Source organism: Rhinatrema bivittatum, chromosome 3, assembly GCF_901001135.1.
Source record: "Rhinatrema bivittatum chromosome 3, aRhiBiv1.1, whole genome shotgun sequence".
Taxonomy (NCBI): domain Eukaryota; kingdom Metazoa; phylum Chordata; class Amphibia; order Gymnophiona; family Rhinatrematidae; genus Rhinatrema; species Rhinatrema bivittatum.
This window is the reverse complement of record NC_042617.1, coordinates 366,533,052-366,559,994: the sequence shown is the minus strand read 5'-3', so window position 1 is coordinate 366,559,994 and position 26,943 is coordinate 366,533,052. Positions and strand designations below refer to the sequence as shown.

Below are 26,943 nucleotides of genomic sequence, written 5' to 3'. Positions count from 1 at the left end.
TGCGAGAAGCTGTTTAGATTCAATCACCCCAAATCCTGCTTTTCTTTTGTGCTTAGAAGAATTTAATCCCCTATACTATATGGGTCTTTTACATCCTAAATGCATAACTCTGTATTTTTAAGCATTAAATCTTATCTGCCAGACCTTAGATTATTCCTCGAGCTTTGCTAGATCTCTCCTCATGTTTTCCACCCCTCCCTGGCTGTCTATCCTGTTGCAAATTTTGGTATCATCAGCAGAAAGGCAAATCTTTCCACACAATCCTTCCATAATGCTGCTCATGAAAATGTTGAAAAGAAGCAGCCCAAGGACTGATCCCTGCAGCACACTGCTGGCAAAGCCCATCTCCTTGGAGAGAGCTCCATATACCACTACCCTTTGTTGCCTCCTACTCAACCACTTTTTAACCCAGTCAGTCACTTTAGGACCCTTATCAAGGGTGCTCAATGTATTTATAAGTCACCTGTGTGGAACCATTTGAAAGACTTTATTGAAATCCAAGTAAGTCTACATCTATGCTCTCCCCTGATCCAACTCTCTGGTCACCTAGTCAAAGAAATTGATCAGATTTGTCTGTCAAGATCTACCTCTGGTAAAACTATGCTGCCTCGGATATTACAATTCATTAGATTCCAGAAACTGCGGTCTCTTCTGTTTTAGCAATGGTGCCATTAATTTGGTCACCACAGAGATCAGAATAACTAACCTGCCTGTAGTTCTTAGCCTCCTTCTTACCTCCACTTTTGTGAATAGGATCTGCATGAGCCCATTTTCAGTCCCCTGGCACTACTCCTGACTCTAAAGATGCATTGAAAGGGTCAGCCGGCGGAGCTGCCAGAACTTCTCTAAGTTCCCTTAATACTCTCAGATGTATCCCTTCTGACCCCATCATTTTATCAAATTTAAGTTTAATTAGCTCCTCATGAATACATTTTCTGAAAATTGAGGTTTATCTCACTTCCCAACTTATTTGTGTTTGGTTTATGTGGTCCTGCCAGAGTGAATATTGAATAGAAATATTTGTTAATTAATTTTGCTTTTTCCTCATCATTCTATGCATATTCCTCTCCTTCACCTCTGAGTCTCAGATTGCTACTTTTGCACTTCGTCCTACCACTAACATCTGAAAAAAGTCTTGTCTCTCCATTTTACCATATTTGCTGTTTTTTCTTCCATTTGAATCTTTGTTTTCCTGACTACTTTCCTAGCTTCTCTTACCTTTTTCAGATATTGTCGTCTGTCTTCCTCTTTCTGTGTTCTCTTGTAGTTTATGAACGCTAATCTTTTTTCTTTAACTTTCAAGCTACTTCTTTAGAAAACCATAGCATTCTCTTTTTCCTCTTTCCTTTATTTACTTTCCTAACAAAGGGTTAGTTGCCCTTATAACATCTCCTTATAGTTTTGCCCACTGCTTACTTATTTTTACTTATTTATTTGATTTATAAACCACCCTTCTTAGAATTTCTAGATCTTCTACTTGCTCTAGATTTTCCTATCCAGCTGATTCCTTAAGATACTCCCCTATTTTAGAAAAATTAGTTTTCCTAAAATCTAGGACTTTTGCCTTTGAATAAACCTTCATCTCTTATGCTCTAATACCAAAACACACCATCTGATGATCACTGGATCCCAGATGATCATCCATTACAACATCTGAAACACTGTTCCCATTGGTAAGCACCAGGTCCAATATTACCTCCTGAGTTCTGTTGCCATTTGACAGAACAGTTCTCCCTGCAGGGAATCTAGGTGTTGTTATTATGTGTGTTTTAGTGGATTCTTGAGAGCTGTGGAGATCACGCCCACGGGGAGGAGCCCCGTGAGGAGCCACAGCACTGGGCTAGACTCTTATACACAAAACACCGGAATTGAGCTCGTTTATTATACAGCTTGAAGTAGCCACCAGGTGGCAGTGATGAATTGTAGTCTCAGGGACCTCGGCAGAGGAAGCCCTCTCCTCGATGATGTCAGGAGGTTCCACAGCAAAGAGTTACTGTGGATGAGACAGATGAGAGATAGAGTACTCGCTCGGTGTTAGCTGTTATGGATGTGATTCCACCAGATAGTTGTCGTAGGTACAGGCACTGAGGCAGGGAGAGCAGGCCTTCGAGGAGCGAGTACCTGTTCCCTGAATGACACCTGAAAATAGAACAGAGGGCCCCCGAGGAGCGGGTACCCAAGTTAGTAGTAAAACCCCGAAGGGCAAAAGGAAAGCTTCTTGTAGGCAGCAGGGAAGCGGCAGAGTAGCGCAGATAGGAACAGTGAGTCTATTCGAGCCTTTGCCAATACAATGAACTAGCAATCTTGAGAAGCAGATATGCCCGGATGGGCGTGATATCAGATGAGGGAAGGCCCTCGAGGTTCGCGCCACTGGGCGTACTTAGACGTGGGTTGCGTGCACCCGCGCACCCTAGCAGGTACCTGGAGGAGCCATGGCATACGGCTGCACCATAGTCATTCCAGGGACGTCAGAGAGGTCGGCTTGACGATGCTGCAGTAGCCATCTTGCCCAGGTAAGTGGGAGGAGCTGAGATAGGGGTGCAACAAGTGGGTCGAAGCTGAAGACCAATGGATGCAACAGTACCCCCCTTCAAAGGGCGTCCACGCAATGACCTACCAGGTCTAGGTTTTTGCGGATGTAGATGATGGAAATCCTGTAGCATCTTCTTATCCAAGATATTGGACATTGTCTTCGGGGCCATAACCATCCCATGACAGGAGGTATTCCCATATTCTGCCTCGTTTTCTTACATCAAGAACTGCGTCACATTTGTATTCAATGTCTTCTTCTGCATCTACTGGAGTAGAATCAGGTATCTTGTTGGAAAATTCACTGAGTATCACTGGTTTCAATAGTGAGACGTGGAATGCATTGTGGATCTTTAGAGTAGCTGGAAGCTTCAGACTGTAGGTGAAGTTGCCCACTCGTCGGAGAATGGGAAATGGTCCAACGAAGCGAGAAGCAAATCGAGCTGAAGGAAGTTTGAGTCTTAAATGTTTTGTTGAAAGCCAGACCTTGTCACCAGGCTTGAAGTCTGGAGCCTTGCGGAGATGAGCATCGTATCCTTTCTTGGCTCATATTCCTGCTTTCATAAGCATCTCTTTAGTCTGAGTCCAGAGTTGATGGATATCTGTAGCAGTTATACTGATAACGGAAGTGGCAGTGGTGGTAATGGTAGTCGTCCGTAGACCACTTCGAATGGTGTTGATCCAGTGGATGTTGCTGGATGAGAGTTTATGACACTATTTCAAAAAGAGATCTCCATCAAGTGTAAATCTTATACCAAACAAAACCCCTCCACCTGGTACTTATATTTATTTAGGGTATTCTCTGCTGCCTTGCTCAAAGTTTACACTTCAATTAAATTTAAATTTAATAGGAGTGCAGGGGATGGTTTCATATATTAATGGGCTACCCCATTTGGTGCCATTGTTGTTCTAATCATAAACACACCCTCCAGCCTCCATTCTTTTTATTCGAAATGTATTTTTCTTAAAAGTCTCATGAGATGGGCTACAGAGAAACCCCTCTTTTTTATTTTTGTTTTTATTATTTAAACTTCAATTTTGTGTTCATATAGGGGCGGATTTTCAGAGCCCTGCTCGCGTAAATCCGCCCAAAACCAGGCGGATTTACGCGAGCAGGGCCCTGCGCGCCGGTAAGCCTATTTTACATAGGCCTACCGGCGCGCGCAGAGCCCCGGGACTCGCGTAAGCCCCGGGGTTTTCGGAGGGGGCGTGTCGGGGGCGGGCCCGAACCGCGCAGCGTTTTCGGGGCGTGTCGGGAGCATTCCGGGGGCGGGCCCGGGGGCATGGCTACGGCCCGGGGCAGCCCGGGGGCGTGGCCGCGCCCTCCGGACCCGCCCCCAGGTCACGTCCCGGCGCGCAGGAGACCCGCTGACGCGCGGGGATTTACGCCTCCCTCCGGGAGGCGTAAATCCCCCGACAAAGGTAAGGGGGGGTTTAGACAGGGCCGGGCAGGTGGGTTAGGTAGGGGAAGGGAGGGGAAGGTGAGGGGAGGGCAAAGGAAAGTTCCCTCCGAGGCCGCTCCGATTTCGGAGCGGCCTTGGAGGGAACGGGGGTAGGCTGCGCGGCTCGGCGCGCGCCGGCTATACAAAATCCATAGCCTTGCGCGCGCCGATCCAGGTTTTTAGCAGATACGCGCGGCTCCGCGCGTATCTACTAAAATCCAGCGTACTTTTGTTTGCGCCTGGAGCGCAAACAAAAGTAGGCTATTCGCGCTCCTTTTAAAATCCGCCCCATATTTTTCTTCATGTAAAACACACTTTAACCATTCATTCAACCGTCGGATATATGACTAATGTACTTAGCTTTGAAATGTCTCGAACAATCCCGACTTGCGCAAGTTTCGACAGATACTGTCTTCCTCAGGGTTTATTCATCCTCATTTCATCCTTTTTCATAAAGTTATTTCTTCTATAACTCTTCAGTGCTTAAACAAGCCTCTGTATTGCACTAATCCTGATGGCGTTCTGATTTCTCCAACTTCCTGTTTGTTTTAAACGCACATCCTGGATCCGAGTTGAACCTATCAACAAGCTTTAAATCAGAGAAAGCCAATCCAATTGATCATTACGTCCTGCCGGCTGTTCAGTATGAAGTTTAAAGATCCATGCCTGCTCACGGTAATTGAGAAGAGACTGACCCCCCTGTTTATCCGCAATGCTGTCAATCACAGTCCATTGCAGTCCATATGTATGATTCCTCTCCATGCAATGCTGTACAATGGGGGCTGAGATTGTAGTAGTATTTATGCGAGAACGATGTTCCGCCATCCTAATTTTGATGGTCCTACTGGTGCGTCCAACATACACTTTCAGGCATGGACATATGATAACATATACTACTGCTTTTGTGGTACAATCCGTTATTGTTTTGTTTGGGATGAGAGTTTATGGCAAATTCTGCCCTAGCACCCTAGCAGGTACCTGGGAGGAGCAATAGAGTACGGCTGTACATAGCCGTTCTGGGGACGCCAGAGAGGTCGGCTTGACGACACTGTGGTAGCCATCTTGCCCAGGTAAGCGCGAGGAGCCGAGATAGGGGTGCAACAAGCAGGGCGAAGCCGTCGAAGACTGACGGACGCAACACTAGGAAATCTGTGCTTCTAGAAGACACCATAGCCAGGATGGTTGTCATGGGGAGAGCAGGCTGGACTGGGATTTCCCCCAGCAGGAGTAGGGCCAGACTCGGGGGCAGGGTTGGACTGGGTCTTCTGCCTATTCCAGCCACCTACCTCGCAGGTTGAGCCCTTGGGTTCTGGTGGCTGGCAGGACTTATCCAGGAGCATGGTTGGTGCTGGAACACTTCATCGGCTGGGAGCTGGAACACAGTACAGGCTAGGAGTTGGATACAGGTAGGGCTGGAGATTCGGCTGGAATCAATGGCAGGCTTTGACCAGAGGCAAGGGTAAGGCCTGAGATAGCATGTAAGGGACTGGACTGGGCAGGGCAAGACAAGGACAGGACCAGACAAAGACTGGACTAGGACAGGACTAGGCAAAAACTGGACAAGGACAGGACTGGACAAGAGCTGGCCTGGACAAGGATTGGACAAAGACAGGACTAGAACAGGCAAGAGGAAAAAAGAAAGCCCAAATAGGGTACATGGCTGGCTAGGTGAACCTAGAGGGCCTGAAGGCCACAAAGTAGAACAGAAAAGCCCAAGAAGGCAATAAGCATGGCAGGTGGGCCTGAAAGGCCACACAGCAAGGTCAGAAGACTTGGAAGGACCCATAGCAAGGCAGGTAGCCTGGAAGGCTGCAGAGTAAGACCAGAAAGCCTGGAAGGGCCCAGAGCAAAGTAGGCAGACCTAAAATGCCATACAGCAAGGCAGGAGGCCAAGGTAGACTATAAAGCAAGGCAGGAAGCCAAGGTATGGCTCAAGACAAAGCAGGAGGCCAAGGTAGGCCACAAGGCACAGCACTCGGCCTGGGTAGGTCACAAGGCAAGGTAAAGATGGCCAGGTCAAGGAGCCAAGGTGTCTCAATGAAGAGGCACCAAGGGAATGGACAGGCTAGGTTAAGTAGGCCTGGAATTGCCACCCCATGGAATCAGCAATAAGGCAACTAGAGCAACTGTGAGTGAGGCTTGTTGATGACATCTGCTGGTGGGCGGGCTACATAGCAGACCAAATCATGGCAATGACCCAATCAACATCCAACAAATTGAATTATGCTAATAAGAGCACTTCCTCTTTCATAGCAATTTTGTGAATATCCTCCATGAAATCTCTATTCATCTTTTCTGTCTGTGATGCAGGTCTGTATATTCACCAATATAAATAGATGTATCATTAAATCTTTCCAGATTAACCCACAGTGCTTCCTCCTTACCATGTAAGCCTTGCAATTCTTTTGATTAATATTATTCTTTATATATGTGCATGGTATGAGACTGAGGCAAGTCAGGGAGTTAAGAGATGGAGAGGGAGAAATGTGCAGGTGAAAGGTGACTGATGGATTACATGACAGCAAGGACTGAGGGCGCAGTGTTATGATTGGCGGACCGTGGGCTGCTACCACAAACTGCTGCACTCACCCTCCCAGCTGGGCCCCACGATGCAGCAGGACACCAGGCTGGTCATGGTGCTCCTCGACAGCAGCTCAACACTGCTAATGCAACTTCTGAACCTGTGGCGGACGCCACTGGCAAACATGTACCATGCCTCTCCTTAGGCATGCACATGCATGACTGCCCCACATTTAAAGGGACCACATCAGGAAAGTCCCCCTGGCCCCTACTGATGATGTCAGCACCTCAGCCCTATTAAAGGGCAACACTCCAGATACAATTTGTTTCAGCAATAGGTCCAATTACTCCCTAGTAGTGGATGTTGCTTCCCAGCATCTTCAGTTCCTCATCCAGCCCTGTCTTAGAGTCCTCGTCCAGCCTTGTCTCCAGTTTGTTGACCAGCTTACCTTTGGCAATTTGTCTCCAGTCTTGTTCCTGCTATTCTTATCCTAGCCTTCCTGCCTGCCTATCTGTCCCTTGTTTCCTTCCTCAGATGGATACCTGGTATTGATCTCAGCCTGGACCTTGGATACCTCTGACCGCTGCCCGCCTTGACTACTGCCTGGACCTTGTTCCCACCTTACTGCTGCCTAGATAGCCACGGGCCTCCACTTCAGCCACCAGCAAAGACCCCACCTAAGTCCTGCTGGTCTGACACCCAAAGGCTCAACTTGAGGGGAACAAGGGCTGATATAAGTTCCTGACAGGTCTCTGCCTGTCGATGGTGGGAACCTCTAGGGCTCCTCTCTGCAGGTAGAGCCAATCCCGCCTCGGTCCAAGGATCCACCAATAAAACAGACAGATAGTGGTCTAAGAAAAGCAAGAAGAGAACCAGAAAGAGGGATAGAATGCTTGAAAGGGAAGAGCAGGGAGATTGAGGCCTCAGAGAGGGGGAGGAGACCCATCCCTATGTCTAACAATAGACAGATGTCTATCTCAACAACAAGTTTGAAACATATCTAGCAAGCTACTATAAATCAGGTTCCTGCTCTAACGAGCTTATCATGTTTTGGAGCTTTACAATGTGGACTGAGCTGCGTCTGGATCTGAGTGATGTGTTTTGAACCTGCCAAAAAGGATTTTTCAACCCTGCAGAGACTGCAAGTTGCTGCAGCCACAGCATACATATTTTTACCTGCCTTGAGTGAGGATCTTCCCTGGGGCAGAGCTAGGGCAGGGAATGCAACAACATGCCTATTTTTCCATTTTCAAAACTAGGTGTATTGTTTTTCTAGGTAAAAAGTATCCATGGAACAGGATGGTGTAGATCTCTCTAGGTACTTTTTCCCCATGTAATTTTCAATGGAAAGCTATGAGAACTGATACAAAGCCCACAGGTAAAAGTACTCATACCTGTGTGCACTGCATCCCAACCTACCATCTTGAAAATGTTCCCATTTTTGAAAAGGCTTGGGACCATAATTGTTCCAGGTAATGGATATTTACAGATGATGGAAGCTCCCTCCATGTTTAAAAAGAAATAAAAAAAAAACAATAACTGCATAGCATGTCTGTTTATGGAATACTATATTATAAATAATGGTTCAGCTTCTACATAATGCACAGCACAATGGTAACAGTCTGTTACGTATTCAGGTGCCATCCATCTGCTTTAAGCATCAGTGGATGTGTCAGAGAGACCTTCAAAGATAGTAACTGGAGTATCAAGCTGATCACTGATGGGAATAGACATTAGACTAGACTCAGTTGAAGCCTTCCTGAATAACTCCATCACTGCCATCTGCTTCAGATAATTAGGTTTCTCCTTTATAAGCTTATCTGGAAGCCTGTATACTTGCATAATTTTCAGCTAATAAAAGACGTCTGCTCCAGACTGTTTATCGGTCAGCTCATAGTGAATATAGCCTAATCCACTGCCATTTTCTCTAACAGATCTGGTCTAACATCCTCACCTTCATTTTGTTACTATCTTCTATCTCCAGTTTCAAAACACTATTAATAATTTTGGAGTCATTGAGCGTTTCATATACAGGAAATTTAATCTCACCCTCAATCGACTTCTCCATATCATCTTTGCTGAGACCTACAACAATGTTACTTAATCTTTAGACATAGGAAACCTGATATTCAGAAAAACTTATCCGGATAAGTCTGATATATCCGGCTAAATGGCACTGCTGAATATCCAGATATGATCAACAGATGCCACATAGCTGGATAAGTAACTTATCCGTGTAAGTTTTTAGCTGGATAACTCAGGGGTGGCGAATGGGCCAATTTGGGAGGAGTAAAGTTAGCCAGATAAGTTATTCGGCTAAGTTCGATATTCAGAATTAGCCGGATAACATATCTGGCTAACTCTGGCCAGTCCACAGGGCTGTCCTACTCTGACCCACCTATAGTAAAGATAAAAGTCAAAATCAGCAGTAGTGTGCTGTCTTTCTCTTTCTAGTACAGTGAGTGAGACCACTGCAGCAGAAATAAGATCAGAAGCAGCCCTTTACCAAACGTTTCTAAGCTTTTTTTTTTAAACTTTGTGACAGCTTCTACAAAAATGTCTTTCTCTGCAACACCTAGAGAGGAAATACAGGCTGCTTCTTGCACATGTTCAAACTTTATAGTGGGAGTGATCAGCATTACTTGATTCATACAACAACTATAGGCTATTTAAAAAGATGCTGCACTATGATTAGTCCTCTCTGTCCTCCTTGCAAACTTGTCCTGACTCAGCTCAAGGATGTAAGGTCACACAGCCAAGAGTTAGTTGTTATAATTACCTCTACCTTCTTATTTACACAGAGCACAGCCATAGACTTGAATGGGCCAGAGACTTAAATAGAAAACAAAAACATATGAGACAAATATTTTTTGTTTCATTTTTGGGGACCCCCCCCCCCCCCCCCCCGCCCCCATTCATTTTGGGAGTCCACAAATGAAACAAATATGGACTCATTTGTTATGTTTTACCCATTCATTTCACACAAATGCACATCCATAATCTGCAGACAACTTTTCAATGACATCTCTGTGGTAACAAATACCATGGTGGCTCAAACTCATGAAACCAATCAGTGAAATAGTTGCATTCACTTTTAATTTTCATTTCTGAATGAAAAACTTGGCCTTCGCCATTAATATACACTCAGATGCAACTCAGTGTGATGCTATTGAAACACTCATGCAGCACACTATGTAGTCAGAATTTTGAAGCACATATAGGGGTAGATTTTCAAACTCCAGAGGGTGTAAAAGCCCAGGGTTTACACACGTGGCCGGGCCTCACGCGCACCAGGCCAATTTTCAAATGGCCCAGCCACGTGCGTAAACTCTGGGATGCTTGTAAGTCCTGGGGCTTGAAAAAGGAGCGGTCTGGGGGCGAGTCAGGGCAGGGCTAGAGGTGCCCACCACAGCGGCCATTTGCTGCTGTGCTGGAGGAATTGCACGCCGGCAGGTTGCTGGCATGCACAACTTGCTCCTGCTACGGGGCAGAAGCAAAAGGTAAAATAAGAAAATTTGGAGTAGTTAGGATAGGGATAGGGGCAGAGCAGGATAGGGGAAGGGGAAGGGAGGTTAGGCTAGGGGGTTGGGAAGTTCCCTCCCAGTCCTTAATTGGAGTGGACTGGGAGGGAACTGGGAAGGCCCCCATGTGTCGCCGCATGTATTTGCTAAAGTTGACCCCCCCCTGCACGCTAGCGTGTGCATGTTATAAAATTGCACGTCCATGTGTGCGTGCCGGTTAGAGCACACGCATGGGCACATGCGCGTAAGTTTTGAAAATCTACCCCCTAATGTTTTACATTTATTCTGTCTCTCCGGATGGGCCCACATAAAAATGTAAACCATATGAAGGGCAATAATCAAAGCCCTTTCCAATGGTCAAATGCTGTTTTAGTCAAGCAAATGGGCTTTTTTTTTTATTAAGGCCTGCCCTATATACAGATTAAATTACCCTTGTTTGTTAGCAACATGGCTACTTTTATCCGTATATGTTTGGAGGCATTCCTGGGCCAGGTTTATTCAGATGAAGCATAAGGAATTTGGAATAATCAAAACTACCTGCATACGTTTGTTTTCAAGAAGTACCCGCACAAAAAGCAGGCACAATTTTGCATGGGTACTTTTCCATAAGCAGTAATTAAAGCAAAACTACCCTCATTGCTTTGCTTTGATTATTCTGGCAAACCCTGCAAGTAAAAAGCTACCTGCGAGGTTTGCCAAAAATAGGATAGTTTGATTATCTGCTCCTATATATTGCATAATGCAAGGCGGGAGGCTTCGCTTGCCCCCTATTGCTTGGATGAGAAACATTGTTTTGAAAACTAAGGCGGTCATATTCAGGAGGGTGGTTAGTGGACAACTTATCGGGCTAAAGTTAGCCCGATAACTTGTCCCGTATATTCAGCGGGATAAATGTCCTGCTGGATATTCTTGCTTAAAGGTAACTGGATAAAAGTTGCTGGATAACTTAGAAACCTAACTGGCTGTGTTTGAAAGTAGCCGAATAGGTTTTCAAGTTATACCGCCTTGTGTAGACGGATATCTTTAAAAGATGAATTGGGTAAGTAGCGCTGTTAAATAGAAAATAAAATAGACCTCTGTGTACCAGTGGCCCAAGCCCAATCCCTCTCCCAATAAATTCACATTGTCCCCACTGAGCCGAGCTACTGCATCCCCCCTCCCCTAAAGATCCCATGAACAAAGGTAATGTGCTTTTCTTTGCGGGGGGGGGGGGGGGGGGGGGAGGGGGAATACGCTGATCACTCCCATCCCCTCCTTTCCCATTTTGGCATTGATAAAAAAAATGCTTTCTTGCCATTCCCCTCCCCCTCTCCTCCCCTGCAATAAAAATACTATATACCGCCCACCCCACGCCTCCAGGACCCTCAGAAACCCTGCCGGAAGTGAGGTAACGTCCTATCTGCTTCCAGCGCTGATCTGATAAGACAAGCGCTGGAAGCGTAAAATGTGGGTAGCTTACACTTCTAGCACTTGTCTTACCAGATAAACCCTGAAAGAGCCGGAAACAGGTAGGATATTGCATCGCTACTGGCAGGATGTCTGGGGGACCAAACAAGGCCAAAAACATATGAAGGAAAAACACTGATATCTCTCACAATAAAGATACAATATGAAGTATTCTCTCTATATTCGTACTGTAGGATTTCTGGGGGTCCAAGGGGGTGGGGGATGGGGGTATATAGTATTTTGATTGAGGGTGGGGTAAAGGTGGGGAGGGGGTGACAGGAAAGCAATTTTGTTATCCATGCCAAAACGGAAAAGGGTGGTGTGGGAGTGATCAGCACCCCCTCCCAAAATGTATCAAATTTATGTGATAAATTTATCAAATATTTCACATAAAGCCAACATACCAAGGGGTGGATTTTCAGACCTATATGGACATAAACATTATCATATACATGCCTAAGTAGCCTAGATTCACATATTTCCATATGCTATAATAGTCTAGAGTACGCACATATTTTCACTTATGTGCAAACATATACGCAGTCTAGGGGCATTCTGGGGTGCGGCCAACTCTTACACATGTAAGTTGCTGTTTGAAAAGATGCACGCATACATTTTCCAACGTACTCACATACTTTTACACCTGCTAATTATCTAGCATAAGTGTTAATAAACATGTTTATTGTGTAGTGCTGACCGGGTGGGAGGTCTGGGTGAACTGGAGAGAGTTCAGGCTGAAGAAACAGGAAGGTCTCAAAGACCTGAAGAAGGACTGGGCGAACTGGTGGGCTAATTTCAGTTAATTTCATTTACACGAGCATATATTAAAGCTGGGGGACTTAAACACATAAATCAGAACTTACACAAGCAAGTCCTAGTTTAGTTTTGCACGTAAAATAACGTACACACATACAATTTTAAAATAGTTAGGAAACGTACACGTGCTAAGTGCATTGATACGCGTGGTTTCAGTGCATTGCGCACATTCGCATGTAAGTCTACATAGTCATGCCTGTGGCAGGGTGGACATATTCGTATGTGATAAAACGCGCATTATATCATACATGCAGGTCATCAAATACTTGCATAGATCGGCTTGCTGCCATAAACGCGCGTATATTTGTCACTACACATATTTGTTCGAAACCTATTCTCTATACCTTCAAGTCTGTCTTGTAGCTTGTTCTCAGGGATGCATGCAATCTGAAAAGAATAAAGGGAAGTAAAGCTGCACCTACCTCGGTTTTTATTTCTGAAGTGTGTTTTTATATAAAAGTCCAGCAGTGAAACACAGAGCAAGCTATTTGGGGCATCAAGTACTTCCCAATCAGGGAAACTTACCTCTGTATGATATCGCCATATTGCGACACCATTACGTGATATAGCTGAAGATTTTCTCCCCCTATGGAAATAAACTGCTTTGCATGCATAAAATTGCCTAATGCATGCAAAACAGCTTATGTACAGGCAATCCTATGTTAACAAAATAATGCGGCTGCCTTAGAAAAAAAAGTCAGCCCCATTAATTTATTGCGTTTGAGGGAGTTGTAGATATTTTCCTGAGGGAGCATTGGGATGCCAAGGTGGGTCCCCGATGGTTTTACTGGAAAATGAAAGGCCAAGGTGCCTGAACATCACATCCCCCAATAGTGAAAACCCATCACAGGGATATTTCAAGAACCCCCTGTCCACCTGCTGCCTACCAAGGTAATTCGAGCCCTGAAAAGGCACAAAGAAATGAAGGAAAACATGGAGTGACAACCCACTCCCTTCCCCCTAAAGGCATAAAAGAGCTTTGGCCTAGGTTCTCGCCTTTAATCCACATCCCTTCCCCACACTCCCCCATACAAATATTGCTATATCCCTGAGGTCTAGTGGTTTCCCCCTCCAACCAACCTGAAAAAATGACCCTGGAGGTTTACAGGGGGAGTCAGTCAGGCCCCCACCCCCCTCTAAAAGATGTCATTGGTAGTCAATGTCATTTTTCAAAATGGCATAGACTTGACCTTGCGCCCGTCACATGATGGCACAAGAGCAGGGGATCAGACCCAGGCCATGTGGCCTAAGCCAAAGGGGGCTATTTTGTGGCTTGGGGGGGAGGGGGATGGAGCAGGCCTTTGCCATGCGCTTTCCCTAATTTATTTTGGTTTTGTTTTGCTCGGGGACAGAGTTACCTTGGTAGGCAGGCAGCAGTCTCCAAAGACCCCCTGGGGTGTATTTTTACTATTTTGGGGTTCCATTTTTTTGATCCTTGGGCCCTTTAAGTGCTGGCAGCCCCGGCTGAGGATGGCCACCATGGGGTGTGGGAAGGCCCCTTACCTTGGCATCATTTTTGTCACACATTTGTGACGTGATAAACAAATCTTGCAGCAGTACTGATACAATAGTTTGTCAAGAAGTGGCCAAATATAGTTAGGATGCCCCCTCCGTTCCCCGCAATATTTGGATCCCTGCGATAATCTATTACAGCTTATTAGATCTCCCTGTTTCTTTGTGATGGTTGGATCAACTGCTGCTTTTAAGAAAAACTAACAAGGACAACAATAACAAAAAAAAAAAAGAAATCCAAAAATGTTACACAATAATTCCAATGGGTGGCTCAGTTCATACCCTGCATATAGGGCATTATTATTTAATTACATTAGTTGTGATGTACCCATCAATGTCATCAAAATATAAACCATTCTAAGAATATTAAGAGTAATTCTTTTTGGTGTTATTGTGAATCTGAGCAATGTTCACGTCACGCAAAGGGGCTGATGCAATAAATGTGTGCAGAAAACAGGCGCTCGCGTACCCAACCACCTCTTTTGGGCTCCCGATCCAATGTTAAAATGAGGGGTTGCACTAAAAAGGAGGCGCTAGGGACGAATGTGCATCCCTATGGCCTCCTTGGAATCAGGCGCACAGGGGAGGAGGCTGTCAAGTGGACTATCAAACCAGTTGGGAAAACAGACGCTCAGTCTATGAGCATCCATTTTCTTCTGCTATCGGCATATACACGCACAAGATACATGGCCTGGACCTTGTATCTTGTGCGTATATTGGACTTCCAAATTTATTTTTCAAAGATTTTTTTTTAAATAAATACCGCTTTATTTGGTTCCTCCTACATAGCATCGCTATGATACTATCAGGAGGAATCTCAGAAAGCAGGATTTTTCTTTTGAGCATGGCATACCTTCATGCCAGTCCTGGGCTAGTTTAAAATTTGCCGTATTGCAAGTTCGCCATGGCCGTACAAAAAATGTATTGGATCACAGGGGTTAGCTAATAGCCTCAGCTACATAGATTTCCATGTGATGAGTGCTATTAGCTACACCGAGATTTGGATGCGCGTTTTGGATGCGCTAACCCTCGTATTGGATTGGGGGTTATGGACGCGTGTCCAAAATGTGCATCCAATTGCATGTCAGGCTGTGCGCAGCGGCTAGCTCACGGTATTGAATCAACCCCAATAAAACTGAATGGCATGTTGCTGGAAAAATGTTATTTTGAAATATATTTAAAATAATGTTATTATAATATCAACTTTTATACCACTGTACAACCTTGGTTAATATTAAGAGGTGAAAAATAAATGTCATTTTTAAAAAGATTTTGGGGAGGGGGGATTAATTGTCATCTACAGATAAATGTGAAAATTTACTTTCGGCAAAACAGTTGCTTTCTTAGGACTATAGACATTTTAAGAGATATATTTTTCTTCTAAATATGAATGAACAAGTGGTGAAAATAAATAATTTATTTGAAATTAATATATGCCTGAATCCTTTCTGAGAACATTAGTTAACTGCTTATGCTTTCTCAGTTTTTCAGGATAGGGCTCTATACATTTCCATATCTGTCTCATCGAGAAAGGAAAAAAATAAACTACAGCTGCTTCAGTTTTGTATTCAGTTGCCTATTAGATTACTTAAGTCCATAAATTATCATCACTAGTGGGCAATATATGATAGTGTCATTTAAGCTAATCTTCTACAGATCTTACCACATAACTATAACTCATTCCATGACTTTCTTACCTACTGCTCCTGGAGCACTTCTGTGCTCTTGCAAGGCTGACAAGAGATAATTCTGACTACTCTCTGCAAACTGCTTATGTCTTGTTTAAAATATCCTGTGATTACGGCAACGGAATTAAAGTGAATGGTGAGATTTTTATGGAGACATCTGGATATAATCGGAAAAAAAAAAAAACCCCAAGAACTCATCCGCTCATCCATTCACATATGGAAGCAAGTTTAAATGTGGCAAAGACCCATCTGCCTGCTTTCTTTTGTGCTGGAGTATACCTCTGGACAGTAGTTTTCTGGCTGTTAAAATCATTGCATTTTATTTTTCATCCTTGTGAATAAATGTCAGCTTTACTACAATTACTTTCTGTAATATTTTTGAATAATCTTAATTTCAGGTTCTTGAAAATCATCTGAAATTACACAGGATACGATTTGATATTGTTTCTGCCCAGCCAGCAGTGTAGCTCGGTGGCAAGTGATGTGCACAGCCATGCAAAAAAGGACCTGAGTTTGTTTTCCAGGTCAGGTCCTTCCATTTCCTAAGCAGGACTGGGACTGTTGTGAAGGCAGTGTGTTTTGCAGCCCCTGGGAGAGGGAACCTCAGCCCTCTCCCCTTAGCGACAGCTAGTGACCAAACTGAGGGTTCACATTAGTAGATGGCTGAGGGCACTGCATCCTGTCATCCCTGACTCAGGGCTGAATCTACAATAAATGGGCTAAATTAGGGGAAGAATATAAAAATAGTGGACACACTTTCCCCCTCCCTCCCAAACGTTGTAAATGGAGGTGCATGGCACCATAACCTGTCAGAGGCTGGCTTTCACTGAGCTGGAGCAGGAGGAACTTGCCAGATAGAAAAACTATTATATTAACATTTAAAAATAAGACACAAATTTTCCCAGTGGTCCTATTCTCTAAATATTTTTCTGTGTGCACTGTATGTGAAGAAGTTTTGAAAAACAGGATTCTAAATTAATATTTTTAATCATAGGCTATAGAGATCATTGATAACGTAATAGCAATAGATCCAGAAAGAACACAGTAAATCATTATAATCAATGTATTCTTTTGAAGAAGGAATGCAGGATTTAAAACTGAAAGAGTGCAGACTGTGTTGCTTACAATAAAACACAAGTATTAGTCTTGCTCATGACCTAACAAATATAATTCTGTTTATGCTCATTATGGGCGCTGCTCAGTAACTAATAAAGACCTGAGGGCTTTGGTAGACTTAAGGGTGCTTAAGGCTCAACTCAGGGGCTGATATATTTATTTATGAGGTGAGTGCAAAATATGCACTGAACTTCAGCACACATTTTCTTTACTCACACACCAAAAAAAATGACAACTCCCAATGGAGTAAACTAATAGTATGTTAATGTATTGGGCATTTTAAAAGTGCACTAACCCAATAGTGTGCACATAAAGGCTTATTTATGTGTATAAACCATGATTTCTGCACACATATCCTGTTTCCTCTGCATAAAACATGATTTTGTATGCATAAAATCTGGTATTTGCACAAAGCATAATTTATATGAACAATTTATATTTTCTGCCTCTAAAACACAATTTATGAGCAGAAAATGATTTGTGCAGGACCCCTGCACCAGGAACTGTAGCTTAAATATGCTTTGAAGTGCTGAAAAGCCAAATATAGGTAAAGATCATAAATATCATGGAACATTGGTTAATGGAACTTTGCTCCACCTCTAACCAGTAGTTACATTTTCAGCTTTAAGAAAAGGATGGGTTAAAGCTGCTCACCTCTATGCTTTGGAGAGGGGGTGGGATAATAACTAATGCCATCATTAATGTCAGTTATTGACATTTTTCACTATATGATGAGCTTTCTTGAAAATTCAGACGTGCTTTGCTTAAGGACTTTGCCGTGGAAACAGCCCTGTGCTTTTTTTTCCCCTTATGCCTGAGTATCCGCTCTCTAGTATGTGGTACCGTCCCTTATTAAATCAAGCCCTGGAACCACTTTGACTATCCAATTAATATTGTAAGCATCTTTAAGCCTGTTTAAAGTACCAGCTATTTTGCTAGATAAGTACCGAAACATAAATCTGTATTAAACGTTTAACTATTTTTATCAGTTAACTATTAAAAAAAACAACAAAAACGAATGTATAAAAACCTACTATGCCAGCTGCACTAAATCGGATAAAGCAGTTCTCACAAGTCTTTAAGTATTTTCATTCTGCTATTTCGTGCATCTTAGAAAGCTCACTATTCGTTCCAAGTGTATTGGATCAGTAAACACAAACTTATTGTTCTGGTACATTATCTGGCACTTACAGGGGAATTTTAAGTAAAAACTAGCCCCAATCTCTATAAGTGATTGTTTAAAAGGGGTAAGACATCGTTAAATGTTTAATGTGTAATGGCATATAGTGTAGGTTGTAATATAGAAATATTTTCAGCTTAATAGATTCGCTCCTCACTCCCCCTTGATGTGGGCTAGATAACCTTTAATATGTGTTATGAAATTGTATGGAATTATTATGTTCCTTGGAATTCCTGATTATATCATTTTGTTATAAATGTTATACTCAATAAAAAAAATAAATTACAAAAAAAAAAGAAAGCTCACTATTCTACCAGGACCTAAGAAATGGAGAAACTGTAAGGGGCTCACTTAAAATATGCTGGCTGACGGCAGAGCAAAATAGCGTTGCCTTGTGCCTGGTGGCTAAAATATACTTATGCCTCGGCTGTTTGTAAGCAGGGTGGGATTATAGTGCACGGAGCGCCAGGGCTGCCTTTAATTCTACGGATTAGAGATCGCTGGGAACCTGCGCCTCTCCCCCTCCCCAGCAATTTCTAAAACGAGAAGGGTGCAGCTGTCCACCCGCAAACCTCAAACTTTGACCATTGTTTTTCTTTCGAAGGGAAGACATTTTTTTTTAAACCTTTCCCCCATTTTTCATTTGAGGTAAAATGGGGTTAAGCGGGCGCAATTTAATTTTAGACATTGCATTAAACATCCTGCCGGTTTGCTCTCCCTTCGTTTTATTAATCTTCATTTTTATAAATCGATGCGCACTAGTAAGGAACGGCAAACTGCAACTTTTGCAAAAAAAAAAAAAAGGAAAACCATTTCGACTCGCTTCAAACAAGAGTAGTTTTAGCAGCAGGTTAGAGATGCCAGTACAAAAAACAAATGTAAACGAGTCTCTAAATAGTTTCGCCTACTTCTTTTTTTACATCTTTAGACAACCCCCTCCCCCCCCCCCCCCCACCCCAATTTTTTTAAATCAAATTGCTGTCTTTGCCGATGAAAAGGCTCTTCAGGTAAAAAAAAAATTATCATTTTCAGACTGTCCATATGTAAATTCTGTTAAAATGTTGAAACTTCTATATTCCCCCAGTATCCGCCCTTCAAAAAGAAATCAGCTTTTTTTTTTTAGATCTTTGACTTAATCTGACAGCCGAGGCTGAACTTCTTCTGCCCTTCCCTGCCACATCCTCCCGCTTGCTCCCATGCCTGTTAAAGAAAAAAAACAAAATATCCACCCGGGCCTTGCAGAACGCCAGGGCCCAGGACGCTGGCTCTGGGGACTGCCAAATCTGTCCCCGAGAGAAAGTAAAAACCCCCGGGACAACCCGATCTTTAAAAAGGGCTAGGGACATCCGGCGAAACCCGGGAATCGCCGGTGGGTACTGGGGCTAGCACAGGGCGTCCTAAAGGAGGCTGCGGATTTCTTAGGGACTCTCTGGGAGGCCCGAGCTGGCTTATCTGGCCGTGATACCAAAACTGAAGGCGTTATCATTCTTATATTCCTATAGTTTAACTCCGCGCAGGAAGGATTTGTACGTTTCGCTAGTTCGGAAAGATTATCTTTAATGAAAGAAACTGCAGCCCTCCATCTGTCTTTAACTCCACCGACAATAGACGCCTCCTATTTTCAGCTGCAAGAAGAGTTCACTCACGCTCTCCGTAAGATATTGTCCAAAACTATCCGGCCATTTGTACAGGCGCAATAAACAGAAGCAACATTATCAGTGACCTCCTAAGGAATGCAAGCCCATTTAAAATTGCAATAAGTTATGCACATACAGTCAATGAAATATGAACAGCATCCGCTTGAGAGATATAAATGCATGCGCCATATTTTGTATTGGATGTTTACAACAAGACATGCAAAAAAAAAAAAAAAAAAAAAAGCTCTTTAATTCACACATTGTTCGTGATCCAGGCTCAGGCACTACTATTGGAATTACCTGTATCTTTTATTGTCCACTGGCACAATGTCCATGGCAATGTAATACTGCTGATGCGGATCTAGACCAGAGACCTTCACTCTCATTGCTGGGAACATTCGTCTGGACAGAAAAGAAAGGGAGGTTTAATCAGAAACTGGTTTGGAGGCAGTTAGTGGACCCAGCAGCTGCCTACTTGGAAATCGATGCGGTATCATAGTGATGCCTAGGACCGCAAAGAAGAGCCAATACGTGCTGCCCGCAAGCCCCGTTTTAAAAGCCATAATTATCCGACTATGGATGGGTATCAGTTAAGATTTTGCCTAAAGACTAGAATAGAATAGGAGAGAGCCTTTGAAAATATGTCTATTATTATTATTTTATTTTACCTGACGCGTTTTGAATACCCGCTATGGGTCATATGGTCAATAAATAGCAATAATAACAATGCTATTAAAAATGTAGACAATAATTATTGATACGTAAAATAAAATTGCGAAATGCATGGCGAAAAAAAAAGGGGGGAATGCAAATATGTAGAGTTTATGCAATAGAGGAGGCAGAAATCGTTATGCCAATATTAGGTTATAAATTGTTAGGCAAATCCTTTAAAAATCTACCCTGTCAGCAACAAAAGGTGCATTTCTTCCTCCTCCTAAGTTATGCCCAGAAAATTTAACCAGCTCTAATGGAATTCTCCTGTTAGCTCTGAAATGTGTTGCACCGGCAGAATTACGAGGTTGGAAGAGGAACATTTGCAAAAGTCCTCTTGTGAGCTATTCAGAGCTGCTGAGTTTGGGCTGTTCCTAATTGGTACTCAGAATAGAGATTCAAGATACAAATTGTGAGGAATGTTCTCCAAAGCTGTGGATGCACCCACACAGAAATCATAGAAATAAGCAAATAGGGCACAGAATTAAATCCCGCAAACTACTGCACTAGATTTTTAAACTTTTTAATATACGGAAATGTGTGTTTAATACCAATTAATTGTTTTGTTTACTCTTTGATTTCCATTTAGATCTGTTGTTTTCAACGATCTAAGCCACTTTTTTCTGTAAACCTCGTAAAGACATCACTCAAGGTTGTTTGGGAAAAAAAATAGCAAGTGCGATTTTTAAAAGTACCACTTTAAGAGTAGTTATGTCATTTAAGACTAAATTCAGGGCTTTAATAGTATCTCTGACCTCTAGATTGTAGTACCAGGTCAACAATGTAGTACGAGGTCAGCAAAATATAAGGGTGGAAGGGAAATTGAAAAAATAATTTCTATCAAATTATTCTCTACATTATTTTTAGCACGTGCACCCATGAGGAACCAAAGACATTTCAGATGAGCTTAACAGAGACTGAAGTTTAATGGGCAGGAAGCATATATATATCCAGCATGATCTTAAGCCCGTTTAAAACAACGCCATTCGTTTGAAATCACTGAAATCACAATACTTTGCAGTCACTTGAATTATTACATTGTGGGATTTATTTCCTATGAATAAGAATCACCGCAAGGCCGATCGGAAAACTCGTTGAATAACTGGGGCAGACACTTGACTGGGTGTGAGTGGGTTCACAAGTACATGGTGACCTAATAAATGTACTGCAATAGAGTTATCTCCCTAAAACGAAGCCCGCCGGATTTATAAGTGAATGAGAGCTAGCTGTGTTAGTTTGGTGTAATCACCAGACACATTTAACACGTTTTATGCAGGTATTTCTGTCTACGATATGAATTACATAAGTATTTCTTTTACTCCCTATACACGCTTTCTAAACTCGGAAGTCATTTGTTTTCTATTCCTACAGTTTATTGCTTATCGTATCTAGAGTAAAAGTGTTTTTCGTTGTCTTCAGCATTATTTGAGCAAGCATCCTGCCGGGCCCTTTGCCAAGTCAGGTCATTCTATAGGAAAAGAGGACGAGTTCCGAGCCGATGAAACTGTCTGCCTGTGATGAATGGCGAGTCGGTCGGGCTTTGGGATCAACGCCGGACGACGGGGGGTCTCCAGCCGGGGCAGAGGCTGCTGCATCCGCCTCCCTGAATAACCGAGAGCCGAGCGGCGGGCTCAAAGCCGAGAGAGAGAGGGGGAGCGAGACAGGAGAGAGGGGGAGAGAGAGAGGAGAGGAAGAGGGAGAGAGGGGGGGAGGGCGAGGGAGAGAGTGTGTGTGAAGCTGACGGCTCAAATACCATCATCACACCCCCACCCCCAAATCAATTAAAGGAGCAAGCAGCACAGGAGCGTCTACTCTGCACCCCAAATTTCCCTAAATTTGGGGAGCAGAGGGAGGGGGGGATGAGTATTATTAACTTTTCATCAGGAAATGTTACTCTTCTCAGCTTTTGAGCTCTCCCATGCGCAGGTACTGCTGTTCCTATATACCCGCTGCCCAGTCAATAACACTGCTTACAATACAATTACTTTAGAGTGATTTAGGCATCAGTGGTTTAAACGGGTAGGGTAACCCGACCGGGTGCAGAAAGCATTAGAGGCTATTACCCGAATTTCAAATTCTGCCCAGAATTAGGTGATATCATTTTATTGGACAAACTGAATATATTTATTTGACCAGGAACTGCTCCTTTCCTCGTAATGCATTCGGAAGATCTGGGAATTATGTTTCAATAGTTTAAGTAGATGTTTCTTCAAAAACATCTCCTGTTTTATAAATGTGTAAAACCAGCTAAGTATAAGATGTAAGTATAACGTGGGAGGTTGGAGTTGTCATTTTCAGCCTTTCTTTATACAAGTCTTTGGATTCACAAAGTGTGCCCCTAGAGAGCACAGATCTCGGCAGATGGCTGCACCCTGGCAATGTTTTTAATTTGGAAAAGCAATAAAGCCACAAATTAAAATTGTGTCGGGGCTATAAATGTTACTGTGACAGCACTCAGCACTCAGCGCGTCGGGAAAACCTGCTAAGCCCACACGGCCTGTTTTGTGGCCTCACAACCTCCGTTGTGCTGCTCTGTGACGGAAACACTGTGTAACCCCCCTATGCGTTTGTGTGTAAACCTCTGCGTACACTCTCTGAATGTGTCCGTGGGTTGCTGCACTTCTTCCGTGCACAGCGCGCGTGTTTGGGAGCCTCTCGTTCGGGCTGTGGGGAGGGTGCGTGAGGCTCTTTCCCGCCCGTGCGTCGCTGGCGCCTGCGCGTTGGCGCGCGGCTCCTTACCTTCCCGCCTTGGTGATGATCATCTCGGTGCCAATCTCGTGGAATCTCTTCCACAGCTCCGCGCCCTGCAAGTCCCCGCGCGGCACCTGCGCCTCAGGGCTGGGGGCAGGCGGCGGGGGCTCGGCCACTGCCAGCTTCGTGGGGGAACTCCCCTCCGCACCTGCTGGAAAACAGGGACATGAATAGACCATTACAGTCACTAAGGCGGCGACAATGACAAGGATCACTATCCTCTCCCCCTACCCCCCAAAAGTAAATAAAAACAAACATAACAGTAGCACGTAAGAGACAGCGCTAAACGTAGAGGCCACCATCACACACACTTTCACCATGAAAAGATGTGCTTGGGCCTTAAACCCAAGTGTAAAAAATTAATTTTAAACATGCCCCACGATAGGCTTTTCAGTGAAATGTGAAACACATCAGTCTTATCCTTCCTAGAATTAATTCAATTGTTATTATTTTTTCTTACTACTACTAGTTCATGCACTTGCAGAGACCTTGCAATGCAGTAAAAGGACAGGCCTTCCCCATCTGCTGCTTGCCAGCCGTGAATTAATAACAGCATGTAATAGTAATAATCTTAAAAGCGCATTTCAGTTTTAAAAGGGTTGGCAACATGCATCGCGCTATTTAAAACCTGAGACACCAAGTTTTAGGCCGGGAAAAATAAACTAAATTATAAATATATTATATGTTCAGGTGTGCCTATACATGATATACGTAACTGGATTCTACTGCTTACAACATATTTCCATTAACGCAATTTTCATAAATAAGCTTTAAACCCCCCCCCCCCCCCCCCCCGTTCATTCCGAATTGCCTTTCTTAGTAAAAAAAAAAAAAATTAATAAATAAAATAAATCTTTCTTGCACTAGTTGAAGATGCAGACTACTGAAGGATTTTTTCTAAAAAAAAAAAAAAATAAATAAAATATATATATATATATATATATATATATATAATAATTCTGTTTCTGCATTAAGCATTGCCAGTGATTATGCGCACGATGATTTTGCTGAATTTATATAGGTTACACAAATTACTTCAGTACGGGAAGCTGTAACATGAAAATAAGTGTTCAAGCCCGAAAATCAGGGCAAAGATATAAAAATAGAGATCTATTTGTCTCGCTATTAATATTTACATATCTTTACGAAAATTTGACACATAAACATGTCCCGATTTTCCAATTTGAACACACACACATATATATATATATATGTTGCTCGTTCTAAATATTCCTATTATACCAGCATCTCTGTTAAACTCAGACTTACGGTACTCCATTGAAATTATTAGTTTTGAGTGGCCTTTTCCATTTCAAATGTGTTTATGTGTGTGCGGGTAACACACATTTCACTCTGACGGAGGAAATGAATATTCACTACTTATATATTACTAAACTATAAATATATTATATATGTATGATATAGATATATAAGACATAGCTATATAAAATTTAAAAAGATTACAAGAAAACAGACAAGAAAGAGTTCAAAGAAATGGGAAAAATATGTCGAACATTTTATATGTCTTCATTATTTAAATATATTTAAATACATTTTTAATAAATCACATTTATCTACACATTGGATAAAACAATACACTTTTGATATTGTTAGTTATGGATTTAACATAGTAACAAAAATGAGGCCAGATAAAGACCAAAATGGTTCATCTCGTCTGCCAGTTTCATCTACTTCTTTCCAGTTTCTCTGTTTTGCTTTCTTTTCCTTAAGCATCACCAGACAATCTTTCACAATTTAACTTATTTAATTTGCCATACCTCTAATATGCTACCAGAATTTGAAAGCAAAATCAAGGATTGAGACATAAAACAAAGTGAATTCTTTAATAACATGAGCCGCGGGCCATCTTTTTGCAGCCAGAACATACTTAAGAAATTCAATTAAAATCTGAGGCTCAGAGCAAAAATTATATTATCCTTTTTTTTGTTTTATTAAGTATAAAAGAACAAAAAAGCCTTGGATGAAGAGCCAAATGGATCTAAACTAGAACAGATTTGTGACAGAAAGCATGCATGAAATATTTAATCTACTTGTAAGAATAAGGGAATCAGAACAGGTATGTAAAACAAATACGTTACGGAAAAATTGGTGAAATAATTGGTGAAATAATCAAATTATTGGAGGTGAAATAGCGAGTTATTGAAATAAAATATAAAGTTTATGTGAGCTGAGGGGAGGGAGGACGCGGGAGCAACTTGTGGTATCCATAACGGAAAGGGCGATTGGTAATCAACGCTGCTCTATGTGAGGCAGATCAGTGGTGTTTTATTGCCTCTGATCCGTCCGCAGCGGGAGCTCTGGCCCCCCCCCCCCCCCCAGCCCGCCACTACTACCCACGGAGAGAAGAGCCTGGGGGAAAAAAAAAGAGAGAGAGAGGAAACTCACAGGGCCCGCAGGAAGCGCTCTGCAGCTCGCAGTCCGGAGGTCGATCGGCCCCCTCATCGGGCCAGCCCCTCTCACTGCTGCCCCCTGCCGCCGCCTCCTCCAGCCTCCGCCGCCGCTTCTGCTGCTGCTGCTTCTCGGCCCCGATCAGCGCCTCCACCGAGAAAGCGTGAGCCTTGAGACTCATGGTGCACGGAGATCTCCTCTTCTCGGCCATGCCACCCCAGCGCCTGCCCCTCTCGCTGTCTCGCGCGCGCGCACACACACACACACACACACTGCCTCCCTTATACCCAAGCTGCTTCTCATACAGACTTGCTGTGTGACTTTTAGGCACCGAAACTCTGTAAAGTCAGTCGTTAGCACTCAGGTCCCAGCTAGCAGACACGCTGCCTGCCATACACTGTGCATACACGCTCACGGTCTCACGCTGCCTCCCGTGCACTCCCTTACAAACACATTTCGGTGCATTCTCCCACATGCACTCACTGTCTCATAGGAAAACACAGTGGGTCACTTACATGATCTCTTTTTCTTTCACTCTCTCATACACAGCCTCTCTGCTAAGTGTCACTCCCTTGGAAGAGCTACAAAGATTTCGTTGCTTCCTCTCTTTCCTTTTTTTTTAAATCCAAGTAATTAGCTCAGCGGGTGCATTCGTCAAGTTCCCCCCCCCCCCCCCCCTCCAAACTTCTTTACCGGATGAACTCCCCACTTTCTTGCTCGCCTTTCCTATTATTCAGCCCTCTTCCTCCTCCAAGCTCTGATTCGTCTGGTAGGGGCCGTAAAGGACTGACACGGGTTGCCCAAAGCGCCGCGGACACAAATTAGAAGCTTGTAATTGAAATTTGTTGCCTGGATCTGTCAGCACTTGCGGCCGGGAGAGCGCCGGCAAGAACTCGCTCATTAGTGTCAATAAGACGGCGCGACCGGGCGGAGTCCGGCTGCACGCCAATCAGGGCGGGGAACGGGCCAATCCGGAAGCGGAGATTTCAGGCCCCGCCCCCAACCTTCCTACTTTCTGCGGGCGCGCGGGTTGCAGAAAACAAACGCAGCCCCGAATCCCTCCACTCCCGACTCCCCCCCCCACCCCACACACACACACACCCACCTCTCCCCCCCGCCAACCAAAAAACAGGCCCGATTTCTCCGTTAGAGAAGGAAACCTGGTTAGCTTTAATGGCAAACAAGGCATGCTTAGATTTTAGGAATAATGATGACGAAGAATTGCATACTTTCCACAATACACCTCATAGAACACCTTAATAAAAATGTGAGCTTTTTTTCTTATTGTTTAAAAAATTTACACTGGGAATCGTTCATTGTATTCAGAGATGCAGTAGTAGAGCAGGTTTTGGCCCTGCAATTCAAGCCTAAAATCTTGAAAGGAAATGCTAAGACATTACTAAGAAAAATGCTAAAGACATATTTCCCCACTACCACCATCCCACGTCAGACCCCATTTTTTCTGTTTAATGTGAAAACGTGAAATAGCAATAAATATAATAACTCCATGAAAATGTCACACTATCAAACGAATCTAAAATAGAAAATTAGAGTTCACGGATTCGATCGTTGATTTTCTTCTTAAACTATGTGAAATATATAAATATTATTTAAAGGTTTTCTTTTTTTAGAAGGAGGGGAGTTCAGAATTAGCAATCTTCATG

The 26,943-nt window shown here is 43.3% G+C and overlaps 1 protein-coding gene across 2 annotated transcripts in view; it reads right to left on the bottom strand.

Annotated features, from left to right (window-relative positions):
• TBX18 (T-box transcription factor 18) overlaps nucleotides 1-26,158 on the bottom strand; it is an 80,475-nt gene extending 54,317 nt beyond the window's left edge. The window contains exons 1-3 of one of the 2 annotated variants that reach the window (XM_029595492.1): nucleotides 25,277-26,158; nucleotides 22,859-23,021; nucleotides 19,709-19,810 (exon numbers count right to left, since the gene is read on the bottom strand). In XM_029595492.1, the coding sequence (XP_029451352.1) occupies nucleotides 19,709-19,810; nucleotides 22,859-23,021; nucleotides 25,277-25,490 (479 nt within the window). In that variant the 5' untranslated portion in view covers nucleotides 25,491-26,158. The remainder of the gene's footprint in view (nucleotides 1-19,708; nucleotides 19,811-22,858; nucleotides 23,022-25,276) is intronic. The other variant, XM_029595493.1, reaches the window with a different exon arrangement.
• Nucleotides 26,159-26,943: the final 785 nt, after the last annotated feature.